Source organism: Salvelinus namaycush, chromosome 26 (genome assembly GCF_016432855.1).
Source record: "Salvelinus namaycush isolate Seneca chromosome 26, SaNama_1.0, whole genome shotgun sequence".
NCBI lineage: Eukaryota > Metazoa > Chordata > Actinopteri > Salmoniformes > Salmonidae > Salvelinus > Salvelinus namaycush.
The window spans coordinates 15,076,109-15,091,697 of record NC_052332.1 but is presented as its reverse complement, the minus strand read 5'-3'; the positions used below and the strand labels follow the sequence as shown (position 1 = coordinate 15,091,697).

Genomic DNA, 15,589 nt, shown 5'->3' with positions numbered 1-15,589 from the left:
TCTACAAGACATAACCATGAACTATATACACCGTGTACAAAACATTAGGGACATCTGCTCTTTCCAAAACAGACTGACCAGGTGATTCCAGGTGAAAGCTATGATCCCTTATTGATGTCACTTGTTAAATCCAATTCAATGTGAGTAGATGAAGGGGAGGAGACAGTTTAAAAAAAATTATTACAAGAGACAATTGAGACATGTATTGTGTATGTGTGGCATTCAGCGGGTGAATTGGCAAGACAAAATATTTAAGTGCCTCTGAACAGAGTATGGTAGTAGGTGCCAGGCGCACCAGTTTGAGTGTGTAAATGAAACGCTGCTGGGTTTTTCACGCTCAGTTTCCCATGTGCATCAAGAATGGTCCACCACCAAACTGTGGAGAACATTGGAGTCAACATGGGCCAGCATCCCTGTGGAACGCTTTCGACACCTTGTAGAGTCCATGCCCCAACGAACTGAGGATGTTCGGAGGGCAAAAGGGGGCACGACTTTATTAGGAAGGCGTTCCTAATGTTTTGTACATTCAGTGTCTACCCTGGACATCTTCAGCAGGCACAGCATAAAATTGGGAGAAACAACCATTCATGATTGAGCGCTCTGTAGGTATGCTTAACTAGCCATCAGCGTAACATCACCAACACTTCAAGAAAACAAGAACCCTTCTCATAGACTCTTACTAGTCTATATTCATTCATTCTGGTATTAATTCTGACTGATAATGAGTCTGGCTTTGTAACAGATTTAATTCAAGCAACAAGAATATATTCTACCCAGAACCCAAACATGAGAATTCTTAGTGGCAGCACTCTAATTAGGCTGTGGTAAGTCGATTAATCTAGGAAACCAGAACCCAAAATGTCGCAGTTCAGTCATGAGAGACTTGCCTACAAGTCGATTGCATAAACCTTAACTCCCTCACGATGAGACGAATACACAGACACATGGTCCCAAATGAAATATGCATGAAATTCTCATAACACAGCAATATTGAGTTATTTACACAACTTATGTCTGCATTGGCGAAATCACATTTAAAAGTATACAAACGTGCCATTACTTCATTACCTCGATTACATTCCCAATTACCCTTCATACAATCCCATGAAACAGGAGGGTTAGACTTGTTGTCATCATGAAGTCATCATGAAAAACAAAAAAACAAAACAATTTTAAAAAAAAAAGATGGAAAAAAAAGACACATTCACCATAAATACATTAAAAAAAAGAACTGTCATTGTAGGCTGTGGTCCCATGTGCAACAATGATTAATGGCATTTCATTCATAGGCCATCAGTGTTGGTTTTTATCTATTCAGCTAAAACACGCAGAATCACCTGCATGCATCACTACTCAAATCTACTCCCACACCACTTAAATATACAAAAAGACAAATCCTTACATTTTAGAGTTGAAAGTGCAAAGCATTTTTTCATCACAGGAGCTTCACAGTCACGGTACTATAGGCTACTTCAACTGGTCCTCCACATCGACAGTAGTAACTAGTGGTGTAAGGCCCATAGAAATAGAATGAACACACAAAATGGCCGCCAGTCCACCCATTATGGATTAACTGACGTAAATGGCGACGCCCATTCTACTCATTCTATTTCTGTGGTAATGGCTATCAAGGAGAGGAACTCCTGAAAGACCTATGGGGTAGGAGTGTTTCACCTACCATTAAAGGCTCTCAACAATGCAACCCATGTATTCAGTACTCCCTTCAGGGTAAACAATGCTCTAACATAAATGTATAGGACAAATCAATGGGAAAGCGTAATCCTCTCCTGGTACTTCCACCTTATTACATATCCTTCGTCAGCCGGTCGGGGAGGGGAGAGGATTATACTACTTTTAGTGTCAGAAAATAATCAAACTGGCACCTGGGGGAGTCTCAGTCTAGTTTCTGTTGAGCTGATTCTGGAGACCTTCGCACTTCTTGTTTCTTTTCAACTGAACAGCAAGCCATCAAGATTCTCAAGTGTGTCTACTCCAAACTACAAAAGCTTTGTACAAGAGACCAGCTCTATGCCCCCCCCTTCCAAGGAAAACCTTTCCACTTGAAAACCCATTGACGAGTTTGTCTTCTACTGTGCACAGTGAGTCAAGCTGGATCCCTTGAGAAGGCAACAGCTAGGAAGTTCAAACCCTGGGATCTCGTGGTATGCTACTTCTCTATGACATCACTTCCTGTCTCAGACAGGGGGCAATTGCCAGATGGGTAGTGGGTGGGCCTCTGTGTTGAACACGTACTTGTCCAGGCTGAGCAGCTCCAGGTCGTCTGAAAACAGCAGGTAGAAGTACTTGAGCGTCTCCCCCAGGAAGAAGCTCTCCATCTTGTCCCTCGGACCCGGGTTCACGGGGTCGCGCACGTTACTGATGGAAGTGTAGCCTCCACTTGGCACCTGGATAGGAAGACGAGCATGAGGGGAAGCAGCGAGTAACACAGGAAACCCAAACGAAACCCCATTTACAAAACTGTCTTTGACTGTGCACCACCACCACAGCGAATCAAGCTGGATCCCTTGAGAAGGCAGCTTGGTATAACAGCTCAAGATGATTATGTTAATTGAGAAATTTGAGTACTCACCCAATTTTCTTCCTACAGATGGCTTCTTTCTAATGCAACCGTGTTGCCATGAGCTATCTGTCATGCAAATTATGGAACTTTTTATTTTTTATAATAATAAAGATTCCTCTGCAGCTGCATGAAAATAGGACCTGTTTTTATTTTATTTTTCTGACGGCGTTCTGGCATTGACGCGCTATGAAACAACTGGCAGATGCACCGGCTGGCAGAACCCATACACCACCAGTCAATCAGGTGATCAAACTTGTTGTAGTTAGCACACACACACACCTTACAGACATCAATGTTTTAACTTGGAGCAAGGTATCCAGCTGGCTGATGGAAGTCATACTCCACGGAATGGCGGGACTGTTCTCAGAATTTAGCTTGTTTCATAATGCATTCATAATGTTTCAAGACTTGCCCAGGAAGAAAACAAAAACTATAACCCTGTGGTACGTTAAGATTAATTCTGACTGTTAGTGGGTTAATTAGACAAAGTCAGCGCAGTAACATGGTTGCCAAACAACTGTTGATCTATCCAATGAATGTTTGGCAAGTTATCAGACGTAACAGATCAGTGAAGGTGGAGTCGCTGTGCTGTCTGGCGTACAGTAAGACGTTGGGACTCACCCTGGTATATTTGTTGAAGCTCTCTAGAATGTCCCAGCCCCAGTCTCTGTATTTGGCGTCCTTAGTGAACCTGTACAAGTAGAACAGACTCTCCACGGTCTCTGGTCTCAGGAGGTTGTGTCTGTCTGCAGGCTTGGGGAGAAAAGACGTGCAAACTCACATTAGTGTGCATCCCAAATTGCACCCCATCTCCTATATAGCGCACTACTTTTAGGGAATAGGGTGCCATTTGAGGCGCACACATAAACATTGACGGTAAAGTGAAGGCGAACACATCTTTGTACGCTTTGATTGGAGATGTTTGTATGCTGTAGCAGTTCCAACCTAAATCAAATGGAATTTTCAAACGACCTTAAGAACTGATGAGACGCATTTGGAAAGCAAGTTTAGAGGGTTAGTTCCAGCAGTGAGGAGAAAACAAAGATCAGAGCCGTTTCCAGCTTTATTACACCATAGAGCCACACTTGACTCCTGTTATTCCGCCATTAAACATCTCTAGAGAAGGATTAGTGCAAGACAGAGAAATAAGACAGTAGGAGCCAAATACATCTATATCTCACACACAGTGTCCTAAGTTGCACCCTATTCCCTACGTTGTGCACTAAATAAAGAGCAGCGTGCCATCTGGGATGCTCTCAATATTCTTCCTGTAGAACCCACCTTGACGTCGACGTCTCGCCCGTCGTAGGGCTGCAGGTTGAAGTGGGCGATCTCAGGGCTCAGGCCCGTCTCCATCTGGATGTACATCTGGTGGCACGTCTCCATCAGCTGCAGGGCTAGCTCCATGTGATCCTCTGGCAGCCCATTGTGGGCACCCAGCGCAAGCGTGCCAGGCAGGAAACACACCAGGTGGTCCTGAGAGAGAGAGAGACAGAGAGGCAGATTGAGAGAGAGAGAGGGACGGGGGCAGAGAGAGACAGGGCGAGAGGGGGGGAGAGAGAGCGAGCGAGAGAGTGAGAGGGGAGAGAGAGTATTTATTGTAAACATGTAAAGTAGTACATTCAGTGTGTATTGGTATGGATGTTCTGCGTAGTCTCTTACCATCTTGGGGTTGAAGCGATTGTGGTTGAGCTCCCCTACGAAGGTCAGCTTTCTGGGGCCACTGGTTCTCAGCAGGTGCTTCTTGACCCCCTCTATTGCCTCCAGGTAGTCCTCCAACAGACTGAACAACACACCCATCAATCTCTATTCGTTTATCTGTAATCTGGCAGTCTCCTCAAAGCACTCTAATCTAATCATATGTGAACTGGGCCTGTATTCATAAAGCCTCTCGAGTAGGTGTGCTGATCTAGGATCAGGTCCTCCGTGTCCATGCCATCTTAGTCATTATTATCTTAAAGGCTAAATTAATAGGAAGGTGCTTACTCTGGTTCCGTCTTCCCTCCCTGGATCCACTGTTTGAGCAGGTACTCATAGTAGCTGTCAGCCCGGGCCCCCAGGGTATAGACTCCTTTGTGGGTGAACTGGCCGCTGTTGGTGTTGATGAACATGGGCACCAGGCCGTCATGCTTCCCTGGCAGCTTATGGACCAGCCTCATCACCTCATTCACCACCTCCTAGGAATGCACAGGCAGGTTGATAAAGACTTGGGTCATATTCATTAGAGCAGACTGTAGAAAAACGTTTTGCAACGGAACACCTTCTCAAATGCAAACCTATGCAATAACAAGTTAAACTCCTCAAATTTCAACCTATATGTCCGGACAGAGATTTTGTGTCCGAAAATTACGTATTGAGACAATGGCTTTTCAATGAGAGTCATCTGTCGACAGATAACAGAGATCACTGTCTGAAAAAAAAATATTAATTTGTAATAAATAAAAAAATGTAGTCTACACATGACACGATACATAAAGCCCGCCTCTGGCCTCACCTGGTACTGCGGGTCCTGGGTGAGGCGGCTGAGCTCTCTGAACTCCAGCTGGACACTGGTGACCTCGGCCAGGGTGCTGTCGGACGTCCAGCGAGGGGGGTGGGCCGTGCCCTTCCCAATGTTCACATCAGAGAAGGGGATCTTGGAGGGGGTTTTGAAAGCAGGCATCAACCTTAAGCCAATATCTTTCTACAAGAGCGGAAGGAAAGATGAGAACATAGCTATCAATCCTCATTAGCACTCATTAGTAAATTAGCTAATTGAATTAAGCACCTGTCTGACTCATTAATTCTTCAGATTTTTTTCCAAAATTGGCTCCGAATCAAAATACTTTCCATTAATTTATCATAACCTTAGGCAATGAAAAGTACTAAGTTAGTAGATACAATTTGAGGTTTTCAGTGATTTATTTAGAAAGAAGAATTTGAACATTGGTTGAGAAGGTGCATGTTTGAATTTAGGTGGGTGATAAAAAAAAGGTTGATCTCATATTTATCTAACTTGCGCATCACCAGTTAGTAAACAACTTTGCATAGAGCTTTTATGACCGGTTTAAATTAAAAACGGTTTGCTCGTGGTATTCCCATGTGGGAAGAAAATAGCATTTTTCCTGCTCTGATGTACACTGAGTATACAAAACATCTTCCTAATATTGAGTTGTACCCCCTTTTACCCTCAGAACAGTCTCAATTCGTCAGGGCATGGACTCTAAAGGTGTTGAAAGCGTTCCACAGAGATGCAGGCCCATGTTGACTCCAATGCTTCCCATAGTTGTGTCAAGTTGGCTGGATTCCTTTGGGTGGTGGACCATTCTTGATACACACGGGAGACAGTTGAGCCAGCGTTGCGTTGCAGTTCTTGACACACTCAAACTGGTGCGCCTGGCACCTACTACCATACCCCGTATAAAGTCAATTAAATCTTTTGTCTTGCCCATTCACCCTCAATGGCGCACATACACAATCCATGTCTCAAGGCTTAAAAATATTTTTTTAACCTGTCCCCTCCCCTTCATCTACACTGACTGAAGTGGATTTAACAAGTTACATCAATAAGAGATCAGAGCTTTCACCTGGTCAGTGTTCCTAATGTTTTGTACACTCAGGGTATGTGTCAGCCAGAAGCCCCAAGGATCAGTGAATAGTGGGATTGAAAGGGTGAAAGGAGAGATGGAGGTAGAGAAAAAAGTTTTAGACCATATTCTAGTCTCCCAATCTGTCCTAGCCTTCCTTCCCATGTCACTCACAGCCTTCTCCAGGAACATCTCGTCACCAGTCAGGTGGTAGGTGCTTAGCAGGCCTCCCAGGATCCGGATGGTGCTCTCAAACAGGTTCACGTCCACATTCTTAGAGAATGACAACTCAGTCTCCACCCACTTCCTCGCCTCCTCAAACTCTGTGAGCGAGCACGCAAGCAAGCGAGAGACAGGGAGACAGAGAGAAATTCAGCCTTGGGTTCTGTTTCACAGCAGCAAATAGAGAGAAGCAATTAGTAAAGAGAGAGGGGGGTGTGTCTGTTTTTGTGTCAGGAGGCCTAGCTACCTTCTTTCAGTCCCAGGATCCACATTGTGTCCAGAGCATCAATGAGAGTCAGGCCCAGGCCAAACCACTCCCCGTAGGACTTAGACACAGGCTTGAGCTCATCATGACCCCAGGCAAACTCCTTATAGCCCTTCCACGCATGCCTAAAGGCCTCTCGCACCATCTCCAGCCTGTCCACAGGCTTCACTGAAACTACACACAGTAAGCACATTCTCTCAAGCACACACACAAACATGTATATTTCGGAAGCCAAAGACACCACAACTGGTCAAGCTCTGGAGTGGGTGAGGGTGTGCGGTATGGTTGAGGGTGTGAGATGGTGCGTGTGGCAGAGACTTACCTGGTGCCAGTGGGGCTGTGTCCTCAGGGTTGACTGGCACAGGAGGCACAGCGGCATCCTTCTCATGGGCAGAGGGTGGGGGTTCTGTAGCCTCGTCTGCCTCGATCATGGCTCCTCGCCAGCTACATGTATGAAACACATATAACACATATAAAGGACATGGAGCTGTAAAAAAATTGTAATAACAGTATTACCGCAGAATGATCCTGATTGGGCAAAAGAGTTGAATTCGATATCAAGTGTCGTTACGGTTGACAATAGGTTTTTACCTGACAAGAGGCTTCTCTCCCTCCTCCTCTTCAGCTTTCTCCACTGGCACTTTCTCCACTGGCACTTTCTCCACTGGCACTTTCTCCACTGGCACTTTCTCAGCTGGTTTTACCAGTGAATCTGATACATTCCGCTCCTTCTGCAGGCTTGGAGGTCCTCTCTTGTTGGGGAATGGTCTCTTCTACATAGGTAAACAGAGTTAATTAGAATACATTACAGCAAGTTCTGACAAAGGCACTGAAGGACAGCCAAAACAGTTGCTTCACTGTCTGTTCTTGGACCCAGAATCACTTGAATGGTTGTTTAGTTTTATGTTTCATAAAACCTATCAAAGTAGTTAAGTATAGTCCAATAGCCAAACTGGTCCTGACCTTGGCTGGAGGTTTGAGTATAGAGGGGACCTTTGGCCTCCGGGGTTCTGGAATGACCTCTGGTATGAGTCCTGGACCCACAGCTAGACCCAACTCTGGGCCGACCGCTACACCAGCCAGGCCCACAACCGGACCTCCAGCTGGGCCAGCCACAGGGTTTACCCCTGGAGGGACGGGTTTCAGGCCCCTTTCCCAGTCTTCATCCCAGTCCTCCCTTACCGCCCTGTCCGACATGCCTGAGCGCACACACACACACAAACACACACAAACATCAATAGCAGCATACAAATACAAAAGACTAACAGCGAGTGAGAGTGGGCAAGAGGCCTACCTCTCCATTGCTCTGAGAAGCTTGGGTAGGACAGCAGTCCACATATCAGCAGCAGAGCCAGCAGGAAGAGGATGAGACTGCGCTGCAGCCGAGACAGCTGCTTCCACTTCTACAGAGGAGAGAGGAAAATAAGCACTCAAAAGCAATTTAACATCTATCAATTGATCCTTCGCTAAGCCTGGCCCCGGAATTTTGGGCAACCAATTGCAGCGCTCCAATGTGGATAGCAACTGTTGACGAGTCTGACACCTCGGACAAGCTCACGTTAGAAACGCATGACGCAAGCCAGTGGGGGAAAAAATGTATTGTTTAAATGGCTAAATAATTGAAAAGTATACCAGGGGTACTTGCCACTGTGATTCCTGAATTGCAGAGCGTGTTGGCGTATTTTTTTAAATCCTAAATTATACTTCTGTTACATTGTCTGTTAGCTAGCTTTCAGTCTCGTTGACCACCAAATGTTGCTAATGCTAGCTAGCCACTTAATAGAACTTGTCTATATCATGAATATAACTAATCTGCTGTCGACAACAGCAAACGATTTGAGAGCACTTATTAGCTCCAAGAGCCCTCCAGTGGCTCGCTACACTACAAACATAATTTTACCAGCTTCCCTTGAAGCAATTGTAATGACAGTCCACCACAACATACCCAAGAGATTCCTGATTAGCAAGGGGTAGTCCGTGCTTAATTTCATTGTGTAAGCTAGTGGAAAAACAATTGTATTAAAAAGGGGATTTCGCCAGTGTTTCCTGAGAAAATGTTGCCTGAGCTTGCAACAGTAGCCAAGGGGGCAGGGCTTAGCGAAGGGTTAATTCAAATGACAGTAGGACCGTAGCTCATTTCCCCATACCAAATCACCATTTATGAGGGATAAAAGCTTTTGACAAACACTGTGTAAGCTATTGTGTTACTTGCCCGGTACAACTCCAACATCTCTAGATGGTTGTTTTTCCAGTAGCTTACACAGACTGATATGTGAGAGCAAGCAGTGAGGACAGAGGGATGCTCTCTCATGGGAGAGAACAAAAAATAGCTAGAGGCACAACAGGCTACACGCAAGTACTGTAGGCTGGCTACTTAGCCTAATCAACACTTGTGTTGAGCCACAAATACCTATCTGAGCAATTATCTGTGAGCCATGATGGAAAACAATGCATCACTGTCTCAGAAGAGACTGTCACTGGAATCCATCTAAGTAAGACAATACACAAGAAGACATAGCCTAGTCTGCCCGATACCAATGAAAACTACTAGAAGCCATACTCCTTACATTCATGATTGCTATTATTTTTGCATATTGCACCAGCATATACAACACAAACTAATGGCAGGTTTAAAAAGCACATCTCTGCTGGTTCTGTTAAGCACCTGAAAACCAGGGGCGTATTCATTACAGAAACAGTTTGCCATTTAAGAACCAAATGTAAGCAAACTTAGCAAAACAAAAGTTTATTGGATAAATTCAGGTAGGTCCCTTCTCGTTTCATTCCGTTTGCTTCTGTTTAATAAACATTTTACAACAGCTCTAGTCCATGTTGACCTCTCAATCAGTTATCTTTCAATCAACAAGAAAGGAACTATCTGGAAGCATCGCAATGCTTGACTGGAGGAGGTAGGCTACACTACCTTTTGTCAGGGGGGTTTCCTTTGAGAGTGAAACATGAAACCAGTTTGAAAGAAGGACAGCAAACACAAGGACATGCTGATTTTGGCATGACAGAACCGTATTGAGAAAAGAGTGGGAGAAAGCCTGGTGGGCCGTATGTATAAGGCTTCTCCGAGTAGGAGTGCTGATTTAGGTACAGTTTAGCCTTTTAGATCACACTGAATAAGATTAAATGGACAGGGGGGAGCTGATCCTAGATAAGCCCTCCTACTCAGAGTTGCTTGATACATATGGCCCCAGTTCACAGTACTGTTGTGAGAAAGTGGCTGCAGGACAAGGGCTTGAAATAAATAATACTCACCCTCCAGCAGGACTGGCGGCGGTGCTTTCCGTTGTTGTAGCTGCGGCTGTGTTGGTCACTGAGGGTCAGCGCGATGAAGTCCTTTCTAGATGGGGGGTACATCTCTCCAGCTGAGTGGTACCGTCATATGTCAAAGACACTGGACTGTGGGATGGGGAAGAGAAGGGAATAGTTTAGGATTAATTGACCTGTAGAGGTAAAATAACAGGAGTGTCTCAACTCTTCCTTTATGTTAAGGGTCCATTTGACTCATTATTTCATTTAGTTTGTTTCAATGTCCACAAGTTGGCTTTTTATTGTCAGCTAGCTAGCTAACATTACTTGAACTAAGAGTAGTAATTAAGGCATCAAGGCCAGCTAGATAGCATCTGAACTAGTTGTCTGTGGAATAGCCTCTACCTGGAGATCAAAAAAAGAAAAAGTAGAAATAGCTTTAAAAAGCAGGCAAAGGTTTTAATTTGGACAAGGTTGTCTACGTAAGAGAAACCACTCCCCTGCCCTTTGTGCCCGCACCCGCTGGCCAGGTGTATTTATTTTAATGATAGGTATGATGTGCAATGAAGAGATCGTTTAATTGTTAAATGAATATGGTTGATTTTTAAGGTTGGGGAAAGTGCAGTGAATAGTGCCACTTTTTAGGATGTCAACATAAATGTATGTATTTATGGTTGTTTGTAATTTTGTCCTGCCTTTTAACCATTATATGTGTTATTGTTTTTACCATCGAGGACCACTTTGTAAACAAGCGTTTTAATTAATACTTTCAAGTGATATCCTCTGGGTCCACATTGTACATTTTGTTGTATATGTCTGTTCACCAAAATAAATAAAATTACATTCTAGCTAGTTGGCTGGCTAGCTAGCTAGTTAGCTATGATTCATAACTCCAAAAGACAAGGCTTTTTACAATCTGTCTTGTCTTTGGAGTTAAAAAACTATACATATAGTTAGCTAGGAGTTATGAATCATACCTAGCTAGTTGGCTGACAATTTGTCACTAACTAGCTACAGCTATGTCACAGACAAAAGTAGGAACCTTTTAGTTCTCTGGCTAGCTATGTCACTCAAAAGTCCCCCATACGCTTACCTTTTCCCGTTGTACCCAGGTAGGGAACGTTAGCCTCCGTTGTTGTCACACTGACTGTTGTCACACTGACTCTCCGGGCGCGTTAGGAAGAGCGAGTCATGATGAGCTAGCTCTCGCTAGCTACCTATCCTATAACCTACAACATTGGAAAGCTAGCTATCATAGTGTTGACTTGTACTGTTGACAATTGATCTGCATTTCTCGCAAGTGAAGAGAGAATCGCTTTAATTTCCCCAGTAACAACAACATGGCAAGCTAGCTACTATATATTGTTAGCTTACGATAGCTAGCCTTTCCATAGCTGCCTCTAGTTTGCTATCTTACTTTTTTTCGCCTCCAAACAGTGGACGGTTTTGTAAAGACCAACGTTTATCTAGGTTCGGGTGCCCTATGTGGTAAATTTTACTAACCTCCACTGGTGAAAATTGAGGTTAGCTGATTGCAGCTTGCATCCTCAAAAATTGACAGCTCACCAATGGGCGTATTCGTTTTGCATGGTCCGGTGCCCCGGTTGTCGGAGATTGTTATTTTGGAAACTCCCCCAACCCCGGACAGTTCAGTGTGGGTCACATGACTCGAGGCCGCGTCATCATTGGCTGCGAGACATCGCGGCCCTGCCCGCCCGTGGGGAAAATAACCCTGTGGTTATTGCCCGTCTGTGGGGAAAATAACCCTGTGGTTATTACCCCATTGGCTCACAGTAAAAACGTGACCTTTTCAAACTCAATTTTGTTGTTGTCTTCTTGTTTTAGTCAATTACAAAACTACATTTAAGAAAAGTACAATATGTCTAAAGATTACTTTTCAACAATGCCCGCTCACTACTCAGAAAAACGTAATATTTTAGGGCTTCCCTCATGCTTGTTTTCATGAAGGTGTTAGCAGACACTTGAGTGAGTTAGTGAGTGATAAACTCCCATATCTATTGGGTGAAATACCACAGTGTGCAATCACAGCAGCAAGATTTGTGACCTGTTGCCACAAGAAAAGGTCAACCAGTGAAGAACAATCACCATTGAAAATAGAACCTATATTTATGTTTATTTATTTTCCCTTTTGTACTTGAAGTATTTGCACATTATTACAACACTGTATATAGACATATTATGACATTTGAAATGTCTTTACTATTTTGGAACTTTTTCTGTAATTTTTTTATTGTTTATTTCACTTTTGTTTATTATCTATTTCACTTGCTTTGGCAATGTAAACATATGTTTCCCATGCCAATAAAGCCCCTTAAATTGAAATTGAGTGAGTGAGTGCTAGCTACTGTAGTTACCCGACCGGAACATTAAGCTAGCCAAGACCAACAACACAACCAAACGGACTATACAGCTACAAGTAGTGAATGGAGTTACAATGTCTTACTTGTGATTTAAATGTTTTCCACACACGTAGCTAGCACAATGTTTCACTATAAAAATAAAATTACATTTACTGAGGAGGATGGTCCTCCGCGTCCACCTCTGAGAAGCCTCCACTGGTGAAAACAATATGTTTTGTAATTTCTCGTTATAACAAGGTTGGTGGCAACATGTGAAAATTGTTGTGGAAATCTGTTGCAGCTCAAGTCGACTACAAAATCCACAATGCAATGTTCTCTCTCTAGGCTTGCTAGTTAGCAAGCAATCTACACACATTAATAGCAAAGTCAGTATCTGCATGTGAAGTAGATAGCTGTAAAATCGCCTAAAAAAAGGAACTATCAATTTAGGAGTCTATCTCACCGGTTTCAACTTGCAGTTGGCCTCTGCACAGAGCAAGTGCAGAGTACGTTGCTATGGCAACAACAGCCCTTTCCCACGTTTCCCAGACACACAAGGCGGATTGCCAGATGGTACTTGAAGGAGAAACTGAGTTGAATCATTTGGTACACTATTTAGATTGAGCATATCTAAGCGAAATATATATGTCCCAAGACCAGCTCAGTTAATCCATATCTTTGTGTCGCTGAGTTGTGATAATGCTGCAGCAAATGTACATTATCCCAGGGGCATTGACAGACACAATGTAAGTAACCTAATTTCTGTCACTCTAAATGCCCTGAATGCCTCTGTTTATCCTACAGCTATTGTATGCAGTAATAATGTGCCTATGAACCAGAGTTATACAGTTAGAACTGAGGTGGTGTGCCCTAGTAGGAAGTCCACTGTGTGCAGCTCACCCTGCACTATCAGCTCAACCAAAAATAACATGAGCATGTCTACTTCTGATACGCTTCCCAGAATTGTGCTAAAAAATAGCCCACATTAATATATGTAGTCTAAGAAACAAGGTTCATGAAATCAATAACTTGCCAGTAACAGATGACATTCATATTTTGACTATGTCAGGAACTCACTTAGATAATACCTTTGATGATAAAGTGGTAACAATACATGGTTATAAAATATACAAAAAAGGCACAGTGTTGCAGCATCCGACAGTAAGGCGCTACAGAGGGTAGTGCGTACGGCCCAGTACATCACTGGGGCAAAGCTTCCTGCCATCCAGGCCCTCTATACTAGGCGGTGTCAGAGGAAGGCCCCAAAAAGAGTCCAGCCACCCAAGTCATAGACAGTTCTTTCTGCTAGCGCACGGCAAGCGGTACAGGAGCGCCAATTTGAGGTCGAAAAAAAGGCTCCTTAACAGCTTCTAACCCCAAGCCATAAAACTGCTGAACAATTAATGAAATGGCTACCCGGACAATTTGCATTGACCCCCCTTTTTTATACACTGCTGCTACTCGCTGCATAATCAATTTATCCGTACCTACATGTATGTACATATTACCTCAATTACCTGGACTAACCTGTACGCCCGCACATTGACTCAATGCTGGTACCCCCTGTATATTGTTATTTTATTGTGTTACTTTTTTACTTTCGTTTATTTAGTAAGGCAAGGGGGCAGTATCCTGAATTTCTGGCTGACTGACGTGCCCAAAGTAAACTGCCTGTTACTCAGGCCCAAAAGCTAGGATATGCATATATTGGTAGAATTAGATAGAAAACACTCTGACGTTTCTAAAACTGTTAAAATAATGTATGTGAGTATAACAGAACCGATATGGCAGGCAAAAACCCGAGGAAAATCCATTCGGATTTGTTTTGTTTTTGAGGTCACAGGCCTTTTCAATACTAGCCTATGGGATATACAAATACATAGGACCCAGATTGCAGTTCCCATGGCTTCCACTAGATGTCAACAGTCTTTAGAAAGGGTTTCAGGCTTGTTTCTTGAAAAACGAACAAGTAGTTGTAGTTTATCCAAGGTGTTCTCATCAGGACAGGTAAACTTTTGGCGCGTGTGAACGAGGGCGCGCTCTTCGTTATTTTCCTTTTCTATTGAACACCGTTCTTTCCGTCTGAAATATTATCGTTTATTTACATATTAGGGTACCTGAGGATTGTTTAGAAACATTGTTTGACTTGTTTGGATGAAGTTTACCGGTAGCTTTTTGGATTCCTTTGTATGCATGTTGAAGGAGTGGATTACTGAAATCAATGGCGCCAACTAAACAGACTTTTTTGAATATAAAGAAGGACTTTATCGAACAAAACGTACATTCATTGTGTAGCTGGGACCTTTGGAATTGCAAACAGATGAAGATCTTCAAAGGTAAGTGATTCATTTTATCGCTATTTGTGATTTTTGTGAGGCCGGTGCTGGTTGAAAAAGTATTTTGATGTAGGGCGCTGTCCTTAGATAATCGCATGGTATGCTTTCGCCGTAAAGCCTTTTTGAAATCTGACAACACGGTTGGATTAACAAGAAGTTAAGCTTTTACATGATGTAAGACACTTGAATGTTTAATATTTAGATTTTCTTATTTTGAATTTGGCGCTCTGCAATTTCACCAGATGTTGTCGCAGGTCAACCGCTAGCGGTCTGCGATCCCTAAGAGGACATTTTCTTAACTCTTATTTTCTTAAAACTGCATTGTTGGTTAAGGGCTTGTAAGTAAGCATTTTCACCTGTTGAATTCGGTGCATGTGACAAATACGATTTTATTTTATTTTGATTTTATTCAACAAGCACGGCACTTACACATTAATGATTGGCTGAGAGAAAATGATGATAAAAAGATTGTGGGAGCTATTTTGTTAGACCAGTGCAGCTTTTGACATTATCGATCATAGTCTGCTGCTGGAAAAACGTATGTGTTATGGCTTTATGTCCCCTGCTATAGTGTGGATAAAGAGTTACCTGTCTAACAGAACGCAGAGGGTGTTCTTTAATGAAAGCCTCTCCAACATAATCCAGCTAGACTCAGGAATTCCCCAGGGCAGCTGTCTAGTCCCCTTACTTTTTAAAATCTTTACTGATGACATGCCACTGGCTTTGAATAAAGCCAGTGTGTCTGTGTATGCAGATGACTCAACACTACACATGTCAGCTACCACAGCAACTGAAATCACTGCAACTCTTAACAAAGAGCTGCAGTCAGCTTCAGAATGGGTGGCAAGGAATAAGTTAGTCATAAATATTTCAAAAACTAAAAGCATTGTATTTGGGACAAATCCTTCACTCAACCCTAAAGCTAAACTAAATTGTGTAATGAATAATTTGGAAATTGAGCAAGTTGAGGTGACTAAACTGCTTAGAGTGACACTGGATTA

At 43.2% G+C, this 15,589-nt stretch overlaps 1 protein-coding gene across 1 annotated transcript; it reads right to left on the bottom strand.

Annotated features, from left to right (window-relative positions):
- Positions 1-726: 726 nt before the first annotated feature.
- On the bottom strand, positions 727-11,482 carry man1b1a (mannosidase, alpha, class 1B, member 1a). Its single transcript, XM_038965584.1, has 14 exons — positions 10,986-11,482; positions 9,899-10,042; positions 7,929-8,037; positions 7,598-7,833; positions 7,226-7,407; positions 6,957-7,078; positions 6,617-6,808; positions 6,322-6,470; positions 5,076-5,264; positions 4,568-4,758; positions 4,244-4,364; positions 3,863-4,057; positions 3,203-3,334; positions 727-2,405 (listed from the first exon to the last, which is right to left on the bottom strand). Exons 2-14 carry the CDS (start codon positions 9,998-10,000, stop codon positions 2,196-2,198), a joined length of 2,130 nt encoding a protein of 709 aa, XP_038821512.1. The 5' UTR covers positions 10,001-10,042; positions 10,986-11,482; the 3' UTR covers positions 727-2,195.
- Positions 11,483-15,589: the final 4,107 nt, after the last annotated feature.